This window comes from Aythya ferina (genome assembly GCF_964211825.1).
Source record: "Aythya ferina genome assembly, chromosome: 7".
NCBI lineage: Eukaryota > Metazoa > Chordata > Aves > Anseriformes > Anatidae > Aythya > Aythya ferina.
Window position 1 is genome coordinate 17582808 of NC_140302.1, and position 20610 is coordinate 17603417.

General features: G+C 43.5%; 1 protein-coding gene across 5 annotated transcripts in view; it reads left to right on the plus strand.

The window, feature by feature from the left end:
• The first annotated feature begins 595 nt into the window (after positions 1-595).
• Positions 596-20610, plus strand: part of GBF1 (golgi brefeldin A resistant guanine nucleotide exchange factor 1) — a 105017-nt gene continuing 85002 nt past the window's right edge. For 2 of the 5 annotated variants that reach the window (XM_084526037.1, XM_084526033.1), the window contains exons 1-3: positions 596-770; positions 7968-8073; positions 9350-9416. In XM_084526037.1, the coding sequence (XP_084382163.1) occupies positions 730-770; positions 7968-8073; positions 9350-9416 (214 nt within the window). In that variant the 5' untranslated portion in view covers positions 596-729. Of the gene's footprint in view, positions 771-3479; positions 3601-7967; positions 8074-9349; positions 9417-20610 lie in introns of those variants that run through there. The other 3 variants (XM_084526034.1, XM_084526036.1, XM_084526035.1) reach the window with 3 other exon arrangements.

Below are 20610 nucleotides of genomic sequence, written 5' to 3' on the forward strand. Positions count from 1 at the left end.
AAATACAATTAGTGCTTATGCTTTAAAGTAGTAATGAAGCAAAGGTATTTTTAGCTATTTCCTTCAGGCAACTGGAAATAAGAAGCGGCACCACGTCACAAGCTTGCTCCCTGTGAAGTGCAGCACGAAGACTGCTGGATTAGAGGATCTGGGGAGCTGAAGTGGGAGGCTTTCACTAGGACAACCTCCTTGCAACCGCCCTGTTGCATGAATGGTCTCTTTGGGAGGGAGGGCTCTAGCATTTGCTGTTGAAATGTAGTAGCAGCCCTTGTGCTTGGTGCCAAGACTTAGCGGTAGTTCATCTTGTCTTGCCAGCTGGAGGATTCGCTGCTGCAGAAGAGACCAAGAACTTCACCTGTGTTCGGGAGACAGATGTTACTACTTTGCATTAATTAGAAAATAGAAGGAGGAAAAAAAAAAAAAAAAAAGCAAAAGCAAACAAAACCCAGAGCAAACCTGACTCACATCTTGGCAGAGAGATGGGACGTGCAAAAGGAGGGAATTACTCAGCACGTTAAACATACTCTACTTTTTACCAGCTGGGAGGATTTTGTTCTCCAAGAAAATCCTGTCTCTGCCACAGACAAATTCAGCTGTTCTGCTGCTCCTGGAGGGTGGTGGAGTTGTTGATTGTTGACCATGGTTTCCACCTTTGTGTCTTAACTAATCTTTTAGCCACGCTGGTGCCATGCCCTCAGATGCCTTGAAGATCAGGAGCAAGGCTTGAATATGGCTTGGCCTCCTGGGATAGGTGGCACAGGGAGCGGAGGGTGGGTTTGATGCCTTCGTGGTGGCCAGGGCTCCCACTGCTGCATGCTCCTCTAGCTGCTATTTGCCAGTGTTGTGGGCTTCGTGCCCAGGTGTATCACATAGCCATAGCCTAGCCAAGAGGTGACGAAGATAGGACTGACTGAGGTCAGGCTGCTCCTGCCAAAAAGGCATGGCTTCTCGTGGCCAAGCAGAGACAATGGGAAACGTTACATCGGGATGTTTGTCTGGAGAGCTTCACGTCATGGGGAAATGCAGACACGGGGAAGGTAGAACAGCCGGGAGGATGTTTCAACCCAATGGGACTGCTCTGCAGCTTCAGTGTTGTGCTCTGTAGAGTTTCCAGAGAAGGATTTTAGTATTCTCGAGTGTCTCAGTTTAGCTCTGTTGCTTCAGTTGTAGGTCCTGGCCTGAGTGCAGATTGCACCAGATGCAGAACATCAGTTTCCATTTGGAGAGACTTCAGCTGGCTGTGGGCTAGCCTCTACCTGAGCTTGCTCTGGAAAGGAGCAGCTGCTGAGAACAACTGCGTTCAGTGTTTAATGGCTTTTTCATTATTTTTTTTTCTTTTTTGGATTCTCAGCTCTGGGGAGAGTGACTGCAAGTAGTTCCTAGCCACAACAACTGCTTCTACCTTCTGAGCCAAATCCCTCTCTTTGCCTTTTTTCTGGAGACCTCACTGAGCCTTAGAGAAATAGCAAAAGCCTCCATGAGAAGGGGGTGGAAGTTCAACCTCTCCCAGACTATTTAACCTGGTGGAAAATTCCCGTGTTGCGTGTGCCTGTGTGTCTGAAACCTGGCCTCTGTGGATGACCGCAAACTGGCAGGAGCTGAGCAAGAGTAATGGACCGTGCAAAGCTGGTCCCGTCCATCAGTGCAGATTGCAGAGGCTGAGGTGGTTGGCAGCACGGATTTGTTATATTCTCATCAAAGCTTGTGGGGAGCAGGCTATTGCACTGGCAATCTGGTCCTGAACGAAGGCTGCCACGAGCAGTTGGAGTGCCCCATGGAAACTGCTCTGCACAACCAGCTGGCTGCTCGTGTGCCTCCCGTGGAAGGAGGTGAACTGGAGAAGCAGCTGGGTGAGGGCTGTGTGGAGGATTGTCGCTGTTTGCGGCCCCTCCTTATGCTCCTTGTGGGCTGAGGAGAAACATTCAAGACAAAAACTCAGCGGAAAGGCTGCATCTTTGTAGCGAGCGTAAAGCCCAGCTTTCCTGATCACACAGCGTGAACCTGGGGGATTTGCCCAGATTGCGCTGCTCTGATCCTGGGTTTCGCTGTCCTGTGCTGTGTGTAAGGCTCCAATTTACTCACATGTGGTCTGCACACAGCTGTGCATGCCTGTGCTGCCGGATCAGGCAATCCAGGACCCCAAAGTTCCCTATTGCTGCCGGACTGGGCTGTCGGTGCTGCACTACGGCATCTGCAGGGTTTTCTGTCAGGCCAAGGGGGTGCCTGACGGCTGAATAACGCAGCGCACAGTGCGTGTGGGTGAATTTGCTTCTCCCCAGACAGCACGGGGCCGCGCTGTATTGTTTTCCTCTCCAGACAATGCAGTGCTGGATGGCGAGTAAAAATGCAAAGCACATTGCAATGTTTGCTCTTTATTAATGTACTAAGATGCATTCGGGTGAAGCAGAAGGCTGTGGGCTGGCTGGGTTTCAAGCCCTGTGACAGGAGCTGCCACTACAGGGGAGCGGGTGGGCAGAGGGCAAACCACCACCAGCTCGGGGAGCCCCCAGATGGCTGCAGGTACCGGGGGGCTGCCGGTGCTGCTGCAGTGGGGCAGAAGGGAAGGAGCCAGGAGCCTCCTTGTTGCACCAGCCCTCGCCTGGTGCTTAGGTGGCCTTCTCCTCTGGGGGTGAGGGTTGTGGTGGGTGCTTGAGCACTTTCATGTTTTAGGGCAGGGTCCAGTTTTGTGTTTTAGGACAGTGAATAGTTTTATGCTTTAGGACAGTGACCAGTTTTAGGTCAGGGACACGTTTTTTTTGCTTTTTATGTTTTAGGGCAGGGACAAGTTTCATGTTTTAGGACAGCGAACACTTTTGTTTTAGGACAGGGACCATTTTTTTGTTTGTTTGTTTTTATGTTTTAGGACAGGGACCAGTTTTAGGGCAAGGACCAGTTTCATGTTTTAGGACAGTGAACGCTTTTATGTTTTAGGACTGTGACCAGTTTTAGGACAGTGACCAGTTTCGTGTTTTAGGACAGTGACCAGTTTTTTTTTATCTTTACGTTTTGGGTCAGGGCCCCCCCGTGCCCGCTCTGCCCTCCCACACCCTGAGGGCCGCTGCCCTTTGCCCCCCCCCGCCTCCCCCACAATGCTTTGCGCGGGCGGCCCTGCCTCCCGGCTCCTTCTCAACCACCCTTGCTGCCCCCACTTCGACTTAGCTCCGCCCCCCGCTTGCCGGCTCCCCCCGCGATTGGCTGAGCGCGCCGCTACTTCTACCCTCTCGCCTCTCATTGGCTTCCTCCCGCCTATCCCCGCGAGGCCCGCCCCCCTCCGCTCTCCCTCCGCTCTCCCCATTGGGCAGGGGGCCGGCTGGGCCGCCGCGCCGCGCGCGGATTGGCTGCGCGGGCTGCCCGTCAGCGCAGTGAGCAGGCAGCGGGTTGGGCTGCGCCCGTTTCCACGTCAGAGCGCAGCGGAGCGGAGCGGGGCCGGTGGCGGCCGGGGCCCGCTGGACGCCGCCGGCAGCAGGGGGGGGGGGCAGGGCCGGGCCGGGCCGGGCCGGGCCGGGCAGGGGGCGGGCACCGGCACCCACCCAGCCCCGGCGCCACCGATGCGCGGAGCGGCCGCCAAGGGGAGCAGGCGCCGCCATCTTGGATGCGGGGGTCAGTGCCGGGCGGCCGCCGCCTGTCGCGATAGTGTCGCGACGCCACGGCCGGGGGGGGAGGGAGGGCGCGGCGGGGTGGTGGGGCGGAGCTGAGGCGGCTCCGGGCCGGTGGGGGAGGGGGGAGGTGAGGGGGGCACGGCGACAGCAGCCCCCCGGCTCTCTCGGTGTCGCGACAGGCGTGACTCGCCCGCGACAGGGGCCGCAGGAAGCCGTTGTGCCCACAGGGCCTTCGTGTGGGCTCTGTTCCCGCAGGCCTTAGGAGCCGGCCTTCGGGGGAGCGGCTCCAGGCCCGCGGCCTGGCCCTGTCGGGGCGGCTGTCGAGTGAACTATCGCGACAGGGGCCTCAAAGGGAGGAGGGGGCCCGGGCAGGAGCCATCCCGTGGGCTGTGGGGCGGGGGGGGCTGCGTGTGGGTGGCGGTGTGGCAGCTCCGCGCCCTGTGTCGCTGTGAGGGCCGGGGCAGGGTCAGGCTGCAGGAGCTGGGCTGCAGGAGCCCCCTCACCCCTCACCAACGCGCCCCCGCTCCCCGCTGCGCCCCCCTGCAGCTGTTCCACGGGGTTGGGTCCCTCAGCGTGGCTGAGAGCTAAAAGTGCTGATAGGAAGCAGTGAGGTGATGGGAGCCGGCCAGGCTCCCGCTCCTGCCTGCTCGCCAGCAGCGTTGCAGGTGTTGCCCCGCAGGGGAAGGAGCGCTTCCTAAAAGTGTGCCTGTGGGAACACCCAGGAGAGAAATCGGGGTTCCTGTGCGCTGGGACAGCGTGCTCCAGGGCTGAGCAGCAGAGCGTTCAGCGCACGTGTGAGATCACGTTTGCAGGTGTAGATGTTGCCCTTGTTTTTACGTGAAAGTTTTGCATCTGGTACTATTTAAAGAGTCCCAGAAGAGTGGCTGTTCCTGTCCACAGAGCATTGGTGAAAGCTTTGACAAGTGTGTGGGCGTTAGACTTTGTTGTTCTATGAAATTCTCAGGTGTTTACCTTTTTCCAGTCTTCTGACCTTGTTAGCGGTGAGGCCGTGACTGATGACAGCTTCCCTGTTTCCCGAGGTGGGCTGGGCAGCTGCGCTGGTTTGGAGCTGCCAGTTGAAGCTCTGAGCAGGAGCAAAAGCTGCGGACTGGTCTGTAGGCTTCAGCAGGTGCATGAACCTATCATGAGAGAGAAATAGGACTTTGTGCAGGATTAACCGAGGAAATGGGAAAATAAAATGCTTCTGAAATGCAGTAGGCACTTCTCCTGATTTTTCTGTGTAACTCAAGACCACAGAAGTTCACCCAGTCGTTCCCATGCTGATTCTGCTGTCTTGTGTGTGATTAAAAATTCCCTTTGAGGAAGGTATCCCATCTTGATCTGAAGGCACCAGGAGCTGGAGGAACCATGGCTTTACTCGGGAGCTCGTTTCAATGTTTATTGATCTTAGCATTAGCAGTTCTGGCAGCCTGTCCAACAGTTATAGGATGTCCCACTCTTTAGTTCATACTCTTCTAACATGAACCCTGTTTAGCATTTTTTTTTGTGGGTTGAACAAACATTTAATGGTTTTGTTTGACTACACCCAGGTACTCCTAAACCCAGTGCATCACTCAATGCTGGTCTGGTAAATCTTCTAACTTTCTCTCTGAAGCTTCAGAGCATTACTTTCAATTTTTAAACTTTTTTTTCAGTATAGAACATCTACACTAAGCTCTGAAGCGAGAGCAGTTGTTGCTTGAATGCTGAAATTGTCTTGACAGTTGAAAAAGGGTAAGCTTCAGGAAGTACGGAGTTTGGAGAAGATATTTCCATCCTTGAAATAAACTTTTAAACAGTTTTACAGGGTGGATGATGCTTTTGCTGAGTCCAATTCACAAAGCGAATCTCCCTGAAAATAGTTCTCTGGCCTTTTTTGCCCCCCTGTAATTATTTTCTGTTTCCTTCTCTAGCACACAGCTGCATGAACAAAGATAGTTGGCTGTGGTTTGCTTTGGAACGTGTTAGTACCATTTCTTGGTTGGCTGCAAGCTTAAATGTGGAGCAGGAGCTTCTATCATCTTTACCCTGTGTTTGTGGTGGACTGGGCTCAATTTTGTTCATGATTCTTTTGGCTTAAAGGCAGAAGAAATAGTACCATGGGCAAATTCTATGGCCTGCGGAATAGTATTTAAGCTTTGATACTGTTTTCAATGGCACTGTATCTGTTGAGTATCAGTGCGTGTGCGGGGCACTGATACACATTTGCCATGTCTTTACCTGCTTTTCCAAATCAGGTTAGGGGAGCCTTTGTTTCCTGAAGTCAGTTTGCTGAATGCCTCGAATGGCACTGCCAGGTTTACGTGCTCAGCACTGGCTTGTAGCAGTGAAGGCAGCGAAACTTGGGTTTTGACAAATTTGAATGTACATTTCCTTAAAAGTGCCTTTGTGGACCAGTGTTTTGCTCTGAGATTTTCCATGTGGAGATGTGGAAAATATTGGAATTAGTGAAGAGATAAGTGAGGGACTATATAAGGGAGATAAAATTTCCCATAAATGTGTTGTACTAATATAAACATGACATGCTGAGGTAGAAAAAAATTGCATAAAACTAGGGATCACATTTTAAAGCCATCATATAACTACGACATGAAATAGGTTACCGTTGGGATGGGAACATCTCTCAAGCGTTGGACAAATGAGTAGGAAAATCCCTGCACTTCTGTTAAGTACAAATGCGAAGGGAGGTTATAAACTGTTGTTCTTCAGGGCCCAAGCACACTGCTTGGCACAGCTGGGTGTTTATTTTTCTGAATCATCTAGCAGGGAGTGAGAAACTATTGATCTGGTCTCTCATGCCAGTTCCCGTGTTATCAAGTATTTTTGTCTTTGCCCCCCATTCGTTGTGTAACTCTCAGGAATACGGTTATTTCTAAATAACCCAATGAAGTAAGCAGCAGTGTTGCTGTAAGATTATGCACCCTGTTGCAAACATACCAAATCGAAACAACAAATCGGAGGCTCTCCCCTGATAAGGCATCATTTTATATTTTTCTTTCTTGTTTGCAGAGTCCTGAAGCAAATTAGTCTCTTTCGCTCAGAGAATATTTGTATATTTGAAGTGTTGTTGATAACTCAAACATGTTAATTAAAGTGAAGCCTGACAGATCCAGGATGTCTGTTCTGAGATTTGTGTGGCGGTGTTTCTGAAGCTTGGGGTGATGGACCAAAATTGCGTCCTCCTGGCTTTGCTTTTGCTAATGGACAAAAGTCCTTATATTCTTTCTTCTCCCCCCACCCCAGTGGAGTCCTTTAAATGTGCCCGCCTGATTGGAAGTGCTGAGATTAGCATTTCAGCTGTTTTCAGTCTTTTGCTTTCCTGTGGATGTCCTGATGGGATTTAAAACTGGGTTCCTCGTTTTCCTTTCATAGTTTCTGCAAAAGTCTCCTTAGCATCTACCATTTCACTAAATACTTGTTTGCAGACACGGCATCATCTGACTCTGGTCTCTTTATAAGTCCTGTTTATTTTCTACAAACAGTGGTGTCTGTTCATTCCTCTCCATCGTTACTCGTTTATGCTCCACTATATCTGGGCTATAGCTAGTGGAGAGAGAACAACCCTGTAGTAGACTAATCTTGGTTTCTTTTTCTCAGACCATTAAAGATATTTCTCTTCTTGTACAATTCTTCTCTTCTGGCTTTCTCTTTGGGTACGTTAGATTTAAGCTGTTCCCTCAGGCTCCGTGTGCGTAAATGTCTACTTTTTGCTTTCACACTTTCTCCCCATGTTCCATCTGGTTTTGCCCGTTTTGTGGGATCTTACTCTTGACTTTTTGTACTCGTCTTCTTTCTTAAGAAGCCTTCTTTACGAAGCAGGTGTGAACTGAAGGCATTTTATAAACGATGTTATTTTGTCCAAGTTTCAAGTCCCAAAGAGTTTTGTTCTAGGCAGCTTATTCAAGCCCCTGATGCTTATTTAACAGAGTACAAGATAAGCTTTGTGTTCTGTTTAGAGCTGCAGGACCTTGCAGAAGTGCAGGAGATGAGTGTGTTGTGGCATTGTCATGGGGGTGCCTGCTGGTACCCTGGCACTGTATCTTTCTCTGAACTTACTTATGCTGGAAAAAAGAGGAATGTGCCTTGATGAAGTTGTCTTGCTTTGCAGATGTCCTGTTCTAACTAACAGTCTGTTCTCCTGTTCTTGAAAACACACTTTGTGGAAAAGTACCTTACTTTTGTCTTCTTTTTGGGGAGAAAAAAAGAAGTGTTTGCCTGCATGTGCAAAACAAAGATCTAGAAGTCATGGGGTTATTTTTTTCATCTCTGCAGGCCTCCTGCTTGACTAGGGCCAGATTGATTCTTAGAGTCTGAGGAAGGGAATGATTCTGAGGGGCTGAAAATTAATTGAATAATCTTTGTTTTCAGGGTCGTCAGGATGGTGGATAAAAACATCTACATCGTACAAGGTGAAATCAACGCGGTGGTGGGAGCCATAAAGCGTAACGCCCGATGGAGCACTCACACACATCTGGTGAGTTACCTTAGGTTGTTGCTACCTGTTCGTGCTATGGCAGATACCGTCTGGTTTTAGAAAACTCCCTCCACCTTTTTGGCACTCTGAGGAGTATGTTTGTAACTAAAGTTGGAATGCTTTTCTGCATTGTTTCACGAAAAGCAGTTTTGGTTTCTTGAGTGTTAGTGACGGTCAAAGGTACAAAGCTGGAAATCTCCTACCTGTCTACCCTGTAAACAAACAAAACCCCTGATTGTATTCCACACAAGAATCATCTCATTTAGACTTTCTATCTTGTAGTATATCAGGAATTTTAAAGGTATTGTTTTTGTTTTTTTTAGGGAAATATCTGTATATATATTTTGTACCCCATTACAGTTGATGGTCCTAATCATGAAGCCATGAAATAACAGTTGGGGAAGTCACTATATATGGCGGTAGTTTTAAATTTTTCACATGGCAAAGTATGTTTGTTTTAGCTCTGTTTTGTGAGTGCTAGTTGCACTCTTGAATGGAACCTGTTAATAGCTTCATACCTGTGCTATTAAAAGCCATTAGCGTGACGTTTCTAAGTAATGGTGCCTTGGTCAGTTTATGGTTTCCAAAGCGTAGATGTGTGCACGTAGTGTGCTGCATCTGTGGTGCACTTCAGAATGCCATGTGAATAGCAGGTGGCTGTCACCCAGCCCAAGTGCTTTCAGTCTGTCAGAGGGCAGGGTTCCTTCTAACGGGCATTTCATTAGTGCTCACTGCCACCCTGTAGGTGTGGCTGCAGATGTACATAGCTTGGAGAAACTACTGTTCCTTATTTTAATATCCTAAAGATAAACTAAGGCTAAAGGATGCAGCTTTTCATATAAATTTCATACCGTGATTCTTTCTTCAAGTTATTTTAATGGCACCAAATGTCATTTTATTTCTGTTTCCATTACAATCTGCATAGATTAACATTATAGCAAATCCAGATGAGCCATTTCAATATGGTATGAGGTAGATCTGCTCTGAAATTTGTTGAACAGTGGAAGGCTAATCAGAAATACTTCTAAGGACAGTAAAACCGAAGTAGAATGCTCAGTCTTGAACTTATTCGTTGACATTTAAGCTGTACAGCATTGGGTAGCACGAGAAGGAAAATAAAAATGCTTGCCTTGATTTTGATGGAATAAACAGGCTGACAGTGATAAACGCAACCCACAGTACTTCTTTGAATATGAAGGTGAGATCTTTACATGTCCATCATTAAGATTTGTCTTCTTGCTTTATTAATGACTTCCTTCCTATATATAACCTATAGGATGAAGAAAGGGATCCCCTGCTGCATAGCTTTAGCGTCTTAAAAGAAGTGCTGAATAATATAACAGGTAAGCTTATGCAGAAATCAGCAGGTACGTGTGCCTTCTAGGGTACGTGCAAATAAATGTTATATTTCCTTCTGTGTGCAAATGTGCTTTTTTATCTTATTTACTACCCAGAGATCATATACTGAATAACAAGAAAAGAGTTAATAAGTATATGCTTTTCCAGATGAATAATATGAGTACTAAACTAGCATACAGATACTACTGTTGCCACTATCTGGACATATCCATCCATCCATCCGTGTGTGTGTTTACGTGTTTTTTTCACTATACTAAAGCTTGTAGTAATATGGGAAATCTGCTATATTATTATGTATAATCTTTTTGTGCTTGGCTTATGCTTTCTGATCTGTGAGTGACTAGAAAAATCTGCTTGGAAAGGTGTTTCCCATTATTTGGTTTCTCCTTAAATTCTTCAGTTTGTTGGGTTTCATCATTTGTTATCAATAAGAAATGAAGATGAGACTTCACTTTCCATTTGCACCTCTTGAATCTTGATGTGAATGACTCAAGATTTGAGTGTTTTACTTTGTGACCAGTTGCACCAAAAGGAGCTGGGGTTCTGTATTAATTACAGAAGTAGAGCATATGGCTGTGATGTGGATTATGACTAGGTTTTTGCTTCCAGACAATTTTTCCCATTTCCACCCACGTTTTCTCTGATTATAGTTTCAGGAGTAGCTGTTTAACCCCAGTATATATTGATAGTCTGGAAGTGAGGCTAATGCTGAGCTGCAGGTGGCATTCTGCTGGTTCTTCCCAAAATTTCTTACTGATTGCAGTATTCTAAAGGAAGCCTTATTTCTGATCCCCTTATCACAGTGAGTGTTCTGAACTACAGCTGAAATTTGAGATGGACTTATCGCATTTCTGATTGCAGAATGTGCCTGTTCTCGTGTCAGTGCTGAGGCTGGAATCTCCTCAAAACTAAGTTCACTAGAACTACAGCAGCGCCCCGTCCAGGTGCTGAGGACCTGTGCCAGCCCTAAGCCCTTATTTCTTCCTTGGTTGTGGCTGCCTGCAAGTGTAGTGCTTTATTTTTCTTTGCCTGGTGAACGTCTCCTGGCTGTGAGCAGGACTCTTCTGTGAGGTCATGACATCATAGGCAACTCCTGCACAGTTTGTATTTTTGGATAATATCTTTGTTCTGGGTGTTACACTTTTCCCCAGACTAAATGAGTGGATTTATGTGTTTCTGTAAGCTCACTCATCTTCTGTAAGATATGCATACAACCATCAGAATTGTTTTAGGAGGACGATTTCCTGGCACTAATCTGTCCTTCCATGAGATAAAATTTTGAAGATGAGACTCCTGAAGTTCTTTGCCATTATTGCAAATAGCACTTCTTATCAAAAAGGTGGGGAGATGTCAGGATGCTTGAACAAATGCAATACGAGTAAATGTCAGGGGCTGGCCATTAATCTGTAGCTCCTGGATGCAGTATGCTGTTGACTTGTTGGGAAAAAATGCAAGCTGAGTATCTGCTCATGTTAGAGAAAGCCAATTTCCATGTACTGAGAGACTCTCTGTGAGTATTAGTCATCATGTAAGTAGGTTTATGCTGAGCTAGTAATTGCTTATATACAATGATGATAGCATATTGGTTTGATTACATGGGGTTCTTTTGAACAGGTAATTTCAGCTTCAATGACTTGTGATTTGTAGACTAGTGTCTTGAGATAGGACATCATTGCTATGTTCATTTTTTTCATTTTAGACAGACTGGATTTCAAGCAATACTTTGATACAGAGTCTACTGCCTCATCTTCCAGGCAATGAAAAGTCCAAGCTTATTATTATTATTTTTAATTATTATTATTCGGGGGTGGGGGCAGAGGTTTTTTTTATTATTATTTTTTTGCCTGGACCTTCCTTTCATGTCTCTTTCATTAGCTCATGGAAACACATTGCTTTTATATTTAAATTTATTCAAGCTGTAATCTTTGACATTTGAGTTAGCTTTTAGTACAATTTTGCATTTATAGTAATATATATTATGTATTTTCTCAATCCCCCAAGAACCCATTTTAATCTGTTCCGGATGCAAATTTCAGGCTGCCTTGTCCCATCTCCCCTCTTGCTCTCGCCCCCCCTTCCCCTCCCCCATGGAGCATGTTTGATCAGGTGTGGCAGGAATATCCACTGTCAAGCTGCGCCCTTTATATTAGTCAATATTATCCTTCCTTCCCTCCCACTCCCTTCATTCTCCTCTGGGCTTTACCAGTTGATTTATAATTTTGGAATTCTCATCGGAGTCTGTAATACAGTTTGTTCATTATTTAACCAAAACCTGTTTAATGAGCAAAGAGAGGCAATGTAAATGTTAGGCATGTTGCAGTGGAGTACCTTTTGTTCTCCTCTGAGCTAGTGGGTATTAACTCTGTCGTGACTGTGATGCTGAAATACCCTGGTCAAGGGGCTAAAGATGCACTGTATACCTCCTGCAGCTAAAGATTCCCATTTCAAAGTGTTGCTCCTCAAGAGTAAGTAAATTACATAATGTCTTTTATTTGATTACCAAAAATAGTAAATCCTTGCCTGCAACTATCTAGTGGCATCCCATCCCATTGTAATGTCTAAATGGGCTCCTGAAGGAAACATCTAGAGAAGATGCTGTTGCTCAGCACAAACAAACCCATGCCTGTGGTAAGAATAGCTTCATTTCTGCAATTCAGCATACCTACTGAAAGGCCTTGGACCTGACATACAGGGAATGATGTTACTCTTTAAAATTCTAGCAGTGAAATGTAATTTTACGTAGATTTATAAGAGCTGTTTAATAGTTTGAAAATAAACAGCATGTCTTCTCTGATCCCATCTCATTGGTTTTATTTTATGCAATTTTTACACTTTCACATGCTGGATATGTTTTAATGTTGATAGTTGTGGTGTGAAAAACAGAAAAATAGATGTTCTCTCATCTTGGGTGGTGCGTACGTTACTCCAAGATAAACTTAATAGTTGAATCTTGAACTAAGATGAGCAGCATAAGCCTGTCTGATATGATGTCTCCTGTTTCCAATACTCAGAAAACAAAACAAAACAAAACAAAAAAAAAACACAAATTAGTGTCCTGAGTTATGACCGCATGCAAACAATGACTATCAGGCTTTGTCTAGGCTTGCAAAATTGAAACAAAACCAGGTCTTCAAAGGTTATTTTAAAGCTGATGGAAGCTGCAGTATTGATACAGATTTCCATCTAGGGTAATTGCACCGCAGCTTTCATTCGACTGCTTTTTAAAGTACATTGAGTATCTAGAAAATATGTCTGGATGTTAAAGTCTGTTCACTTTGTCAGTTTTGTTATGGATTTAGGTCAACAAAAGGAAGCTTCTTTTTGATGTCCAGTGGTAACGGAGCATCTTCTCTTTCCTGAGTGTTTCTAAGTTAGGATGCTCTTGAGCTCAGATGGTAGAGGTTTTGTAACCAAAAATGACTGGAAATACAAACTCATACAAACTCAAACTGAGCCTTTTTTCCCATGATCTGGTGAGGATTGGGTTTTCTTAAATCTTGCTGTTGAAGTCTTTAGATGATTCCAGCTTGATGTGCAGATAAAAGCAGGTACTTCTGTAGTCCTTCTCCTCAAGGCAGAATTTGTGCTTTGCTCTGACTGGGAGGATGAGTCAGAAACCAGGATCTTTGTGACTGAATTACTGCTTACTGGTGTGTAGGATGGTTTTAGGACAGAAAATAACTGAATGCAACTGCCTTGTACAAGTCAGCAGTGCAGTGGGAGAAGCAGGTGTTTGTGGAAAGTGTGTGCATCAAGAGTCTATTTAAATAAGGTTTAAACTAGGTAAACACACCTGTGAAGAGGTGCTTGTGTATGTTTTAGGGCCATGAGTGCCAGACTGGAAGGTTTGAGTCCTTTTATCCTCTTGTGGTTCAGAGTCAGTGCATTTAAACAGAAGCTGCAAAGTAAGCTGTTAGAAGCACTCAGATTTCATGCACATTCATGACATTTTAAATGAATGCTTGTACAGTGGGTTCAGAAGAATCTTTTCATGGCTTATTTCAGACAAGAAGCTGCTGCAAATCTCCATCTTTAGAGGGTTGGCTGGGGCATTAAGAGCTGGCTAAAGGTCAAATGACTGTAACCATAGGAGAACCTTTGCCCAGTGTACCGATTTAATATACTTGTTACTGTAGCCATCAGTTTTCTGGTATGTAGATTTGATTGCACACTCATTTTCTCATGTCTGATCTCTGGAAACTCAATTTTTAAGGAAAATCTGACATTCAGATGAAACAATACAGAAATTTTATCCTGATTTGGGATTAATGCCCAAACTTTTCCTGTAAGATCTCATTTTAAGAAGTGGTAAATGAGTAGTAAAAATAAACGTAGGGCCTTTTCTCAGACCAGGCAGCTCTGGCTAACATGTAGCTTTTGTCATGTTCTCCACATTTATTTATTTTTTTTAAGAAGAATGGATAAGGTGTAAGAATACTTAAAAATTGAGAAAGTAAATTTTCTTCCATAACTTTAATTCAGCCTTGCTAATTAGCAGGTGGCAATGCAATTTGATCCATGTCAGATGATCTAACACAGTGTACAGAATTGGTAATTCATTTATTTTAATATTTTTTATCATCTTTTCACTATATGAAATAGGAAGATTATGGTGACAACCTTGATGTGGTGCTTTGCTTGCAGGCTAAACCCAGACTATTTGATTCTTGTGTATAGTATTCAGACTTTACGGTAAATTTCTCATTTTTAAAGCAAATTCCTAGCCTTCAAGAGGGCACGTATCCTTCCAAGTGAGAAGAAAATGTAAATCAATGCACTATTTTTGCTTTAAAGCTGCAGGTAGTTCTAGATACTGTCTTTGAGAGAAATGCATCTAAGTTCTGATCTCATTGTAGCGTCAAATGAAGCAAAGGGCTTTCTTACGGCTAAGGTCTTTGAGTTTCCCTCTGATAACAGGTTTCTTTTGACATTTTTGGTGTAGATTTTCTTTGTGTTACTGGAGAAATCATAAACCACACTCTTCTCAGGTGGTTGGTAATATTTTTCCTTTACTTTCTAACAGAGTTTCGTGGAGTGACACTATCATGCCCTGTGAGTGATGACTGCACGGGGAGATTTCTGGGATGTAAACTTCTCAAGCCCGAAACTAACATGAAAATGGTGTTAGTTCAATATAAAGGAAGAAAGAGAAGGAATGTGCTTGATGAATAACTTAGTATTTCTGACGCTTATACGTGTACTACGGCAAGCATTGTAACCTTTTTGCAAGGCTTTTCTATTGTCTGTGAGGCAGCATTTGTGCCGTGTGAGGAGTCAGGTGCAGGGTCAGTGGTCGCTGAGTTGTTCGGTGAGGCTTTGAACACGGGGCCCTGGGTGGAATGGGACTCCTGGGAAGGGGAAGCTTGTAACAGAGGATGTGTAATCGAGACTGAACAGGCAGAAAGGGCTGGACTGAGGCTGCGTAGCAACCTTAGTTTGAGAACATTTTAGCTTTTATGTTTGAATTCTGTATCGTGCTTCTGAGTTGTATGAAACTTGCTGAATAAATTTAATAGAAATGGAGTGACAATGGGAATATCTAGAGGAAAAAAATCCACAACCAAAACCATTAAGATGGTCTTCACACAAGGTATTTCTGCATTTCTCTTCAAGCCAGGGCATCTGAACTGTCCCTTCTGCTGCCCACCATCCTTGCAATGCCGCTGTAGCATCCTTTTAATACGGTTCTTTGTGTGTAGTGTAAGACTAGAGCTCGGAGCTGGTCTCCTGACTGTGCGTGGCTAATGACTGGCAGGTACAGGCAGGAGGTGGTGCTGTTGGAAGGAATTGTTTCCTGACCCCTAATCCTTAAGGACCCTAGGATTTAGATGGACAAGCGCTCCTGGCTGTTGCTTGGCAGAGTTCCTGCAGTGTGCTTGTTCTCTAACACCAGCCTTCTGTTACCACTGCAGGGCCGGGCTCTGAAGAGCTGCCACATGTGCGCGGTGTGCAACTGACTCTCTCTTGTTCCACGCTTGTTGAGCAATTACTTTCCCACTTGTTGGGCACTCCATTATTTCCTTCAGTTACTGCTTCTGTGTGAAGTGGAGCCATAAAGGAAATGGCCTAATGTACATACATTAGAGGGCTATAAATTGCAGTTTGATTTGGTAGAAGGGCAATGCCAGATGCTCCGCTGAAATTAAGGTTCCTCTTAAGTTATCCATGGAGGTTTTATTCCAGGTGTTTTTGACCCTGCTGTCTTTGTGGTTGTTTGAGACCAGTGAAGAGTGATTGTGGCCCATTAAGAGACAGTAAGGCTATTTGCATGGTAGTAAAAGCCTTCTGGAAGAAGAAGTATATGCAAAGTGTTGAATTCTAGTAGGAGTTCATTAAATATGTAGCCCTTCTTCTGTTCTCACAGCTTTCCTTATCTTTGTTGTCCTCTTCATTAAATCACTGCCATCTAACTAGTTAAAAACATCAGCTCACAGGTGATCCGCTTCAAGGAAGCAATATTTGTCAGAAAGTGCAGGTGCATATTTATATAGTTATGTAATAGGAATGCCACGTCTTGGTCATATATACGCAGCGTGCGTACTGAAACATTCCTCGTCTCGAGAAATCTGTAGCTTTAGAGGGTGGAAGTAGAGAGGTCATTAAGTATATGAAGTTGTTAAACACTTGAAGCTTTTTCTTAATGACTACTTCCATTTGTCCTTCAAACAGGCCATTGTTGGCTGATCCCTAATAATGTTTATAGCAAGATCTGAGTTTGAAGGAGAGGTTTGAAAGAGGATTCAATGAGGCAAAATGTCCTGTTCTCAGGGGTAGTGCAGGGATGTGTGATAAAGAGCGGCTTCTCACAATAATTGTTGAAAATTAAGACAGAAGACGAAACCAAGCAAGAAGACAAGTGGAATGGGAGGTATTCAAGGTAAGTACAGAAGTAGCAGAACAATAGATAAATTTGTTATTAAAATACCAAATTGATTGGTATGGGGATGTTAATTGTGAGTGATGTACAGTTGGAGGCTTGCTTGTTTGTTGCTGAACTTGCATGAGTTTTTTCTTTAAAGTAATTGTACCTAGCTTGTCTGCTATCTGAGTGTTGTACAGTATATATTTGAAGTTTTTTCTTTTTCTTTTTTTTTTAATTTACAGTCAGGAAAAACATTTCCTTCCCACTTGCTTTGAATCTCCTTATTGTAAGTTTTAAAAAAAAAAAAAAAGGAAAAAAAAAAAAAGACAGGTCAAGATAACGCTTATGAAATTTGTCTTTAGAAAATGATACATGAAAGCCAGTTTGTCCTGAAAGTAGATAATAAAATTTCCAGCTCCACCAGTCCTTTAATAACTCCTGTCATCTTTTAGATGACACGACTTGAACTTGTTCTACAGCACCTCTAAATACAACAAAGAATGGAAAATTTGTTATATGTTGTCTGTAATATAGTGGATTAAAGGTTGGGTCTTGTGATATGATGGATTCTGAGGTGAAAGAGATAGAGATGGCATGTCATGGATGAGTTGGAAGAGCGTTCAATCAAGTGTTTGTGTTGCCAACAGATACTTTTTGGGGAAAAAAGTTTGAGAGTGAATTGAAATCAATAAATTTATTAATACAGTGAGGAAGGATAAACTGTGATTGATTTATTATATATAAGTAAATCTTCTAGGGACAGTGAATGAGTACAGGTCATCACAAAATTGTAGAAAATAAATGTTCCTTTTCAAGATCTAGTCTTCGATATTGTGGCAAGTTGATGATAAATCAGCATTTGTATTGCATCATATACTGTATCCATGTGACTTGGAAATGCCATTTTAAGCGTTAAAACAATTTGCTCTTCCTTTAAACTACAGATTATATTGGGACGTTCCTCAGTTAGTTTAGGGGGTGTGGATAGACACGCTTTTCATCAGTTGAACTTCCTGAACTGAATGTGCCTGTGCTCTTCGCATCATGCAATCATGAAGTTAAAACTTGTCTGTTCAAGCTACTATTATTTGCCAGTGCATTGTGTTAGAAAGGTGTGCAGTTCCATGACAGTTGAGGAACAGGGCACGACATAACAACAAAATAAAACCCCAACGTGTCAGATGAGAGCTTTCACATACATGCAATGGAACTGAAGTTCAAAGTGATGCTGGCTTTAGCTGTCCTGTTAAAATCCATATTTTAGTTTAAAATAGTTTAACTTAGGTAAACTGTTTCTGTGATAGTGTACACGGATGTATTTTGCACTGTAATCACAATTACACAATTGTCATGCTCAAGGGGCACACTTGATTAATGCCTGGTAGCTGAATATGATAAATGGTTCGGTGATGGTGGTGGTACTCTGATTGTCTGTCTGTCTGTAAGCACTTCAGAAGTTCTGATTTCCACTCTTGTCCTTGGTCTACTAATTTACTGTTTAAACGTGGCTAGGAATAAGTTATGAACAGAGCAGCATAATGAATCTGAACATGTATGCCTTCTTTCCTTGGTGCAGGAGTGTGAGTTTCTTGCATGACTGTTAGTAGTTCTTGACGTATCTGCGTGCTATCTTGTTACTTAAGTGAGACGAGAGATTTCAGAACAATGCTGCTCACTTTTGGTTGAGTTTAACTTAGTTCTCGGGTGAAATTTATGGTTAAAATGTGTCTCTGTGCCCCTGTTACTTTTCAAGAAATTGTACTTTTTCTTGACACACTGAAGAAGTCTCCCAAGTGGCTGTCAAATTAGATTTCATTTACCTCTTGACTGGCTGCTTAAATAATTCAGGTGGCAAATTATAAATGTGAGGTATTGTTGATGTAAATCAAAATGAGGTTGTCATCTTGATCATTGTGTACTGAAGGAGAATAGTCTATGAGATCTAGGCGAGTGGCTTTATTCTAGAAAGAAAGTGTGGCGATGGTAGAATATGGTTGCTTATGTAAGCATCTTTAGTAACTGCACTTAGGAACTTGGACGTTCTTCAAAGCTGGATTAGACAGTTTATAGTGGCCTGTAATAGTTCTGTAATAACTAAGATGGCTGTCACAGCAGCATGGGAGGAGAGAGGCGTCATTCGCTGGTTTGCGCATCAGTCTGAGGTTTTCCCATTTGTTGTTTAGAAATGCTTTATTTTGCTTTGCGTGCATGGCTCTTTGTTAAAACGTTTGGGTTTTCAGGATCTGAAATGCAAATACATTCAGTCAGCCTGAAGATCTAACAAGCACTATAAAATGTCTGTGCTTCTCCTTTCTTACACACATTGTGCCTCAGTGTGAGATCACCTCAGACGTGAAGCAATCGCACTGATACAGGGAGTGGGGAGAATACAGTCCTGGGAATATTTACCTAAGTGGTGGTGCTCATGGTGAACACAAAGGTGTAGGAAGTGTGTTTGCCCAATATGTTTGCCAAATATTTACTGGTCCGTTAAAATATGTTACGGTCAACAGGAAAAGGCTATTTCAGTTGAAACAGGAGTGCTGTGATATTGTGGGAAAATTAGCTTTTGGTGGAGAGGTACAGCAATGGTTTAATGAAGGTAAAATAACATTGAATTGTGGACTGTTTTTCCAGAGTTGAGTGTGTTTCTCTTGATCTAATCAACGCTCACTGTATGAATGGAAGAACTTACACGTTTACTCTTCTGTGTTGGCACTGCTAGCAGTCCTGAACCACAATCTTTTATATAGCGTGTAACTTCTTTGCTTGATGCAGGAGTATGAACACTTGCATCATGAAGACTTCTGTTTACTTAAGAACATAAGGGGAGAAATGTCCATGTTTTCTACATTTGAAAAAAAAAAAAAAAAAAGGTAATGTTTTCTTAGGGAAATGGTTTTGCCTCTTTCTCAGAATGTGGGAAACAGGAGAGGCAGAAATGAAAAGATCCAGACATTTTAAAAAGCAGTAGATCAACTAACAGAGTAGCTTAATGGTAATTTAATAAACGGGGGAAAAAATGTCTTGTTTTCTTTAAAGAAAAATAAATTGCTGAAGAAACATAGAATGAAATAACAGGGGGAGACCACAGTAGGCATCCAGGAATGCTTGCTTTAATGGCTGTTTGGTAACTGACTACTAAAGCTTGTGTCAGAGGCAACAACTTAAACTTTGCAAGCTGTTTTATGCCTTTCTCTTTTACTAACAATACATTAAAAGCCTCAAGGTGAAGTTCATTTTCTTTCAGCCACCTTTAAGCCATACCGTGTTGTTTCGGGTGGCGGTTCTTAATGCTATTGGGTTTCGCAGCCCATACTGGTACTTGTTCACATGCACCGGGCTCGTGTGCTGCAGCGGAAGGTCACACACTCGCTTTCACTCTGCAGGAACAGCAGGTGATGGTACCAGCTGTTCACATCCCCGTATTAGATGCCTGAATTTGAGCAGCTGTACGAGGCTGCTAATAAACTCTAAAATGTAATGCAGTTCATATTTTGCCCACATTTCACTCCATCCTACTCAGCACTGGCCATTAATTTTTAACATCTTTCAATACCACCCATAAGATGCTTATTTTCTTTCTTGTCATGCTGGTCTCCACTCCTCTTGTATGATGTGCCTGTTAGATCCTTGACAAGTATTCCAGTGTTACAGATTTGAAAAGCAAAGTGTACAAAAGCATGGTAGTGTATAGGATTTAGGGAACGATGTCTCAGCCAAAAACATATACAAATTTTCAGGTTTTAATGTAGCGAAAATCATTTAAGCTGTTCTAAAGGACATACTTGCCCTAGTACAAGACTAGTTGTGGATAGAAACCTAGCTCTTTTTTCACTTGTTTGTTTTAGAAGAATGGGTCAAAACTGCCTTTTTTCTGAGGAACCTCTACTTGTGTTCGACTAGCTGCAGAGGTTTTATGTGAATCTGCTGTTAAAAGAGGGCTGCAAATATTTTTAATTCCACTTTGAGCAATAAAATTGGCTTGGCCATGAGTTTTGATATATCCGCAGTTGATTTCAACTTGTGCTTTTTATTTAAAAAGCTTATTTGTGACCTGTTAGGACCCTCTGTTAAGCCAGTTAAATAAACCCTGGAAAGGTTGAAACTGCCTGTCTGTGCTTTCCAGAAGAGGGGAGGAGGGAGCCAAAGGAAGGATATTTACAGTTTAAAACCTTTTCAGCTCCTCTGTTCACCCCTTCTTCTTGCAGCATCACTGATTCAGCTCCCATCCTCTTCTCTGCAAGGCTCATAGTACCTATAACTGAAAAGTACCTTGGCTCCACTGACTGACCAGCAATGTTAACAACAATGTT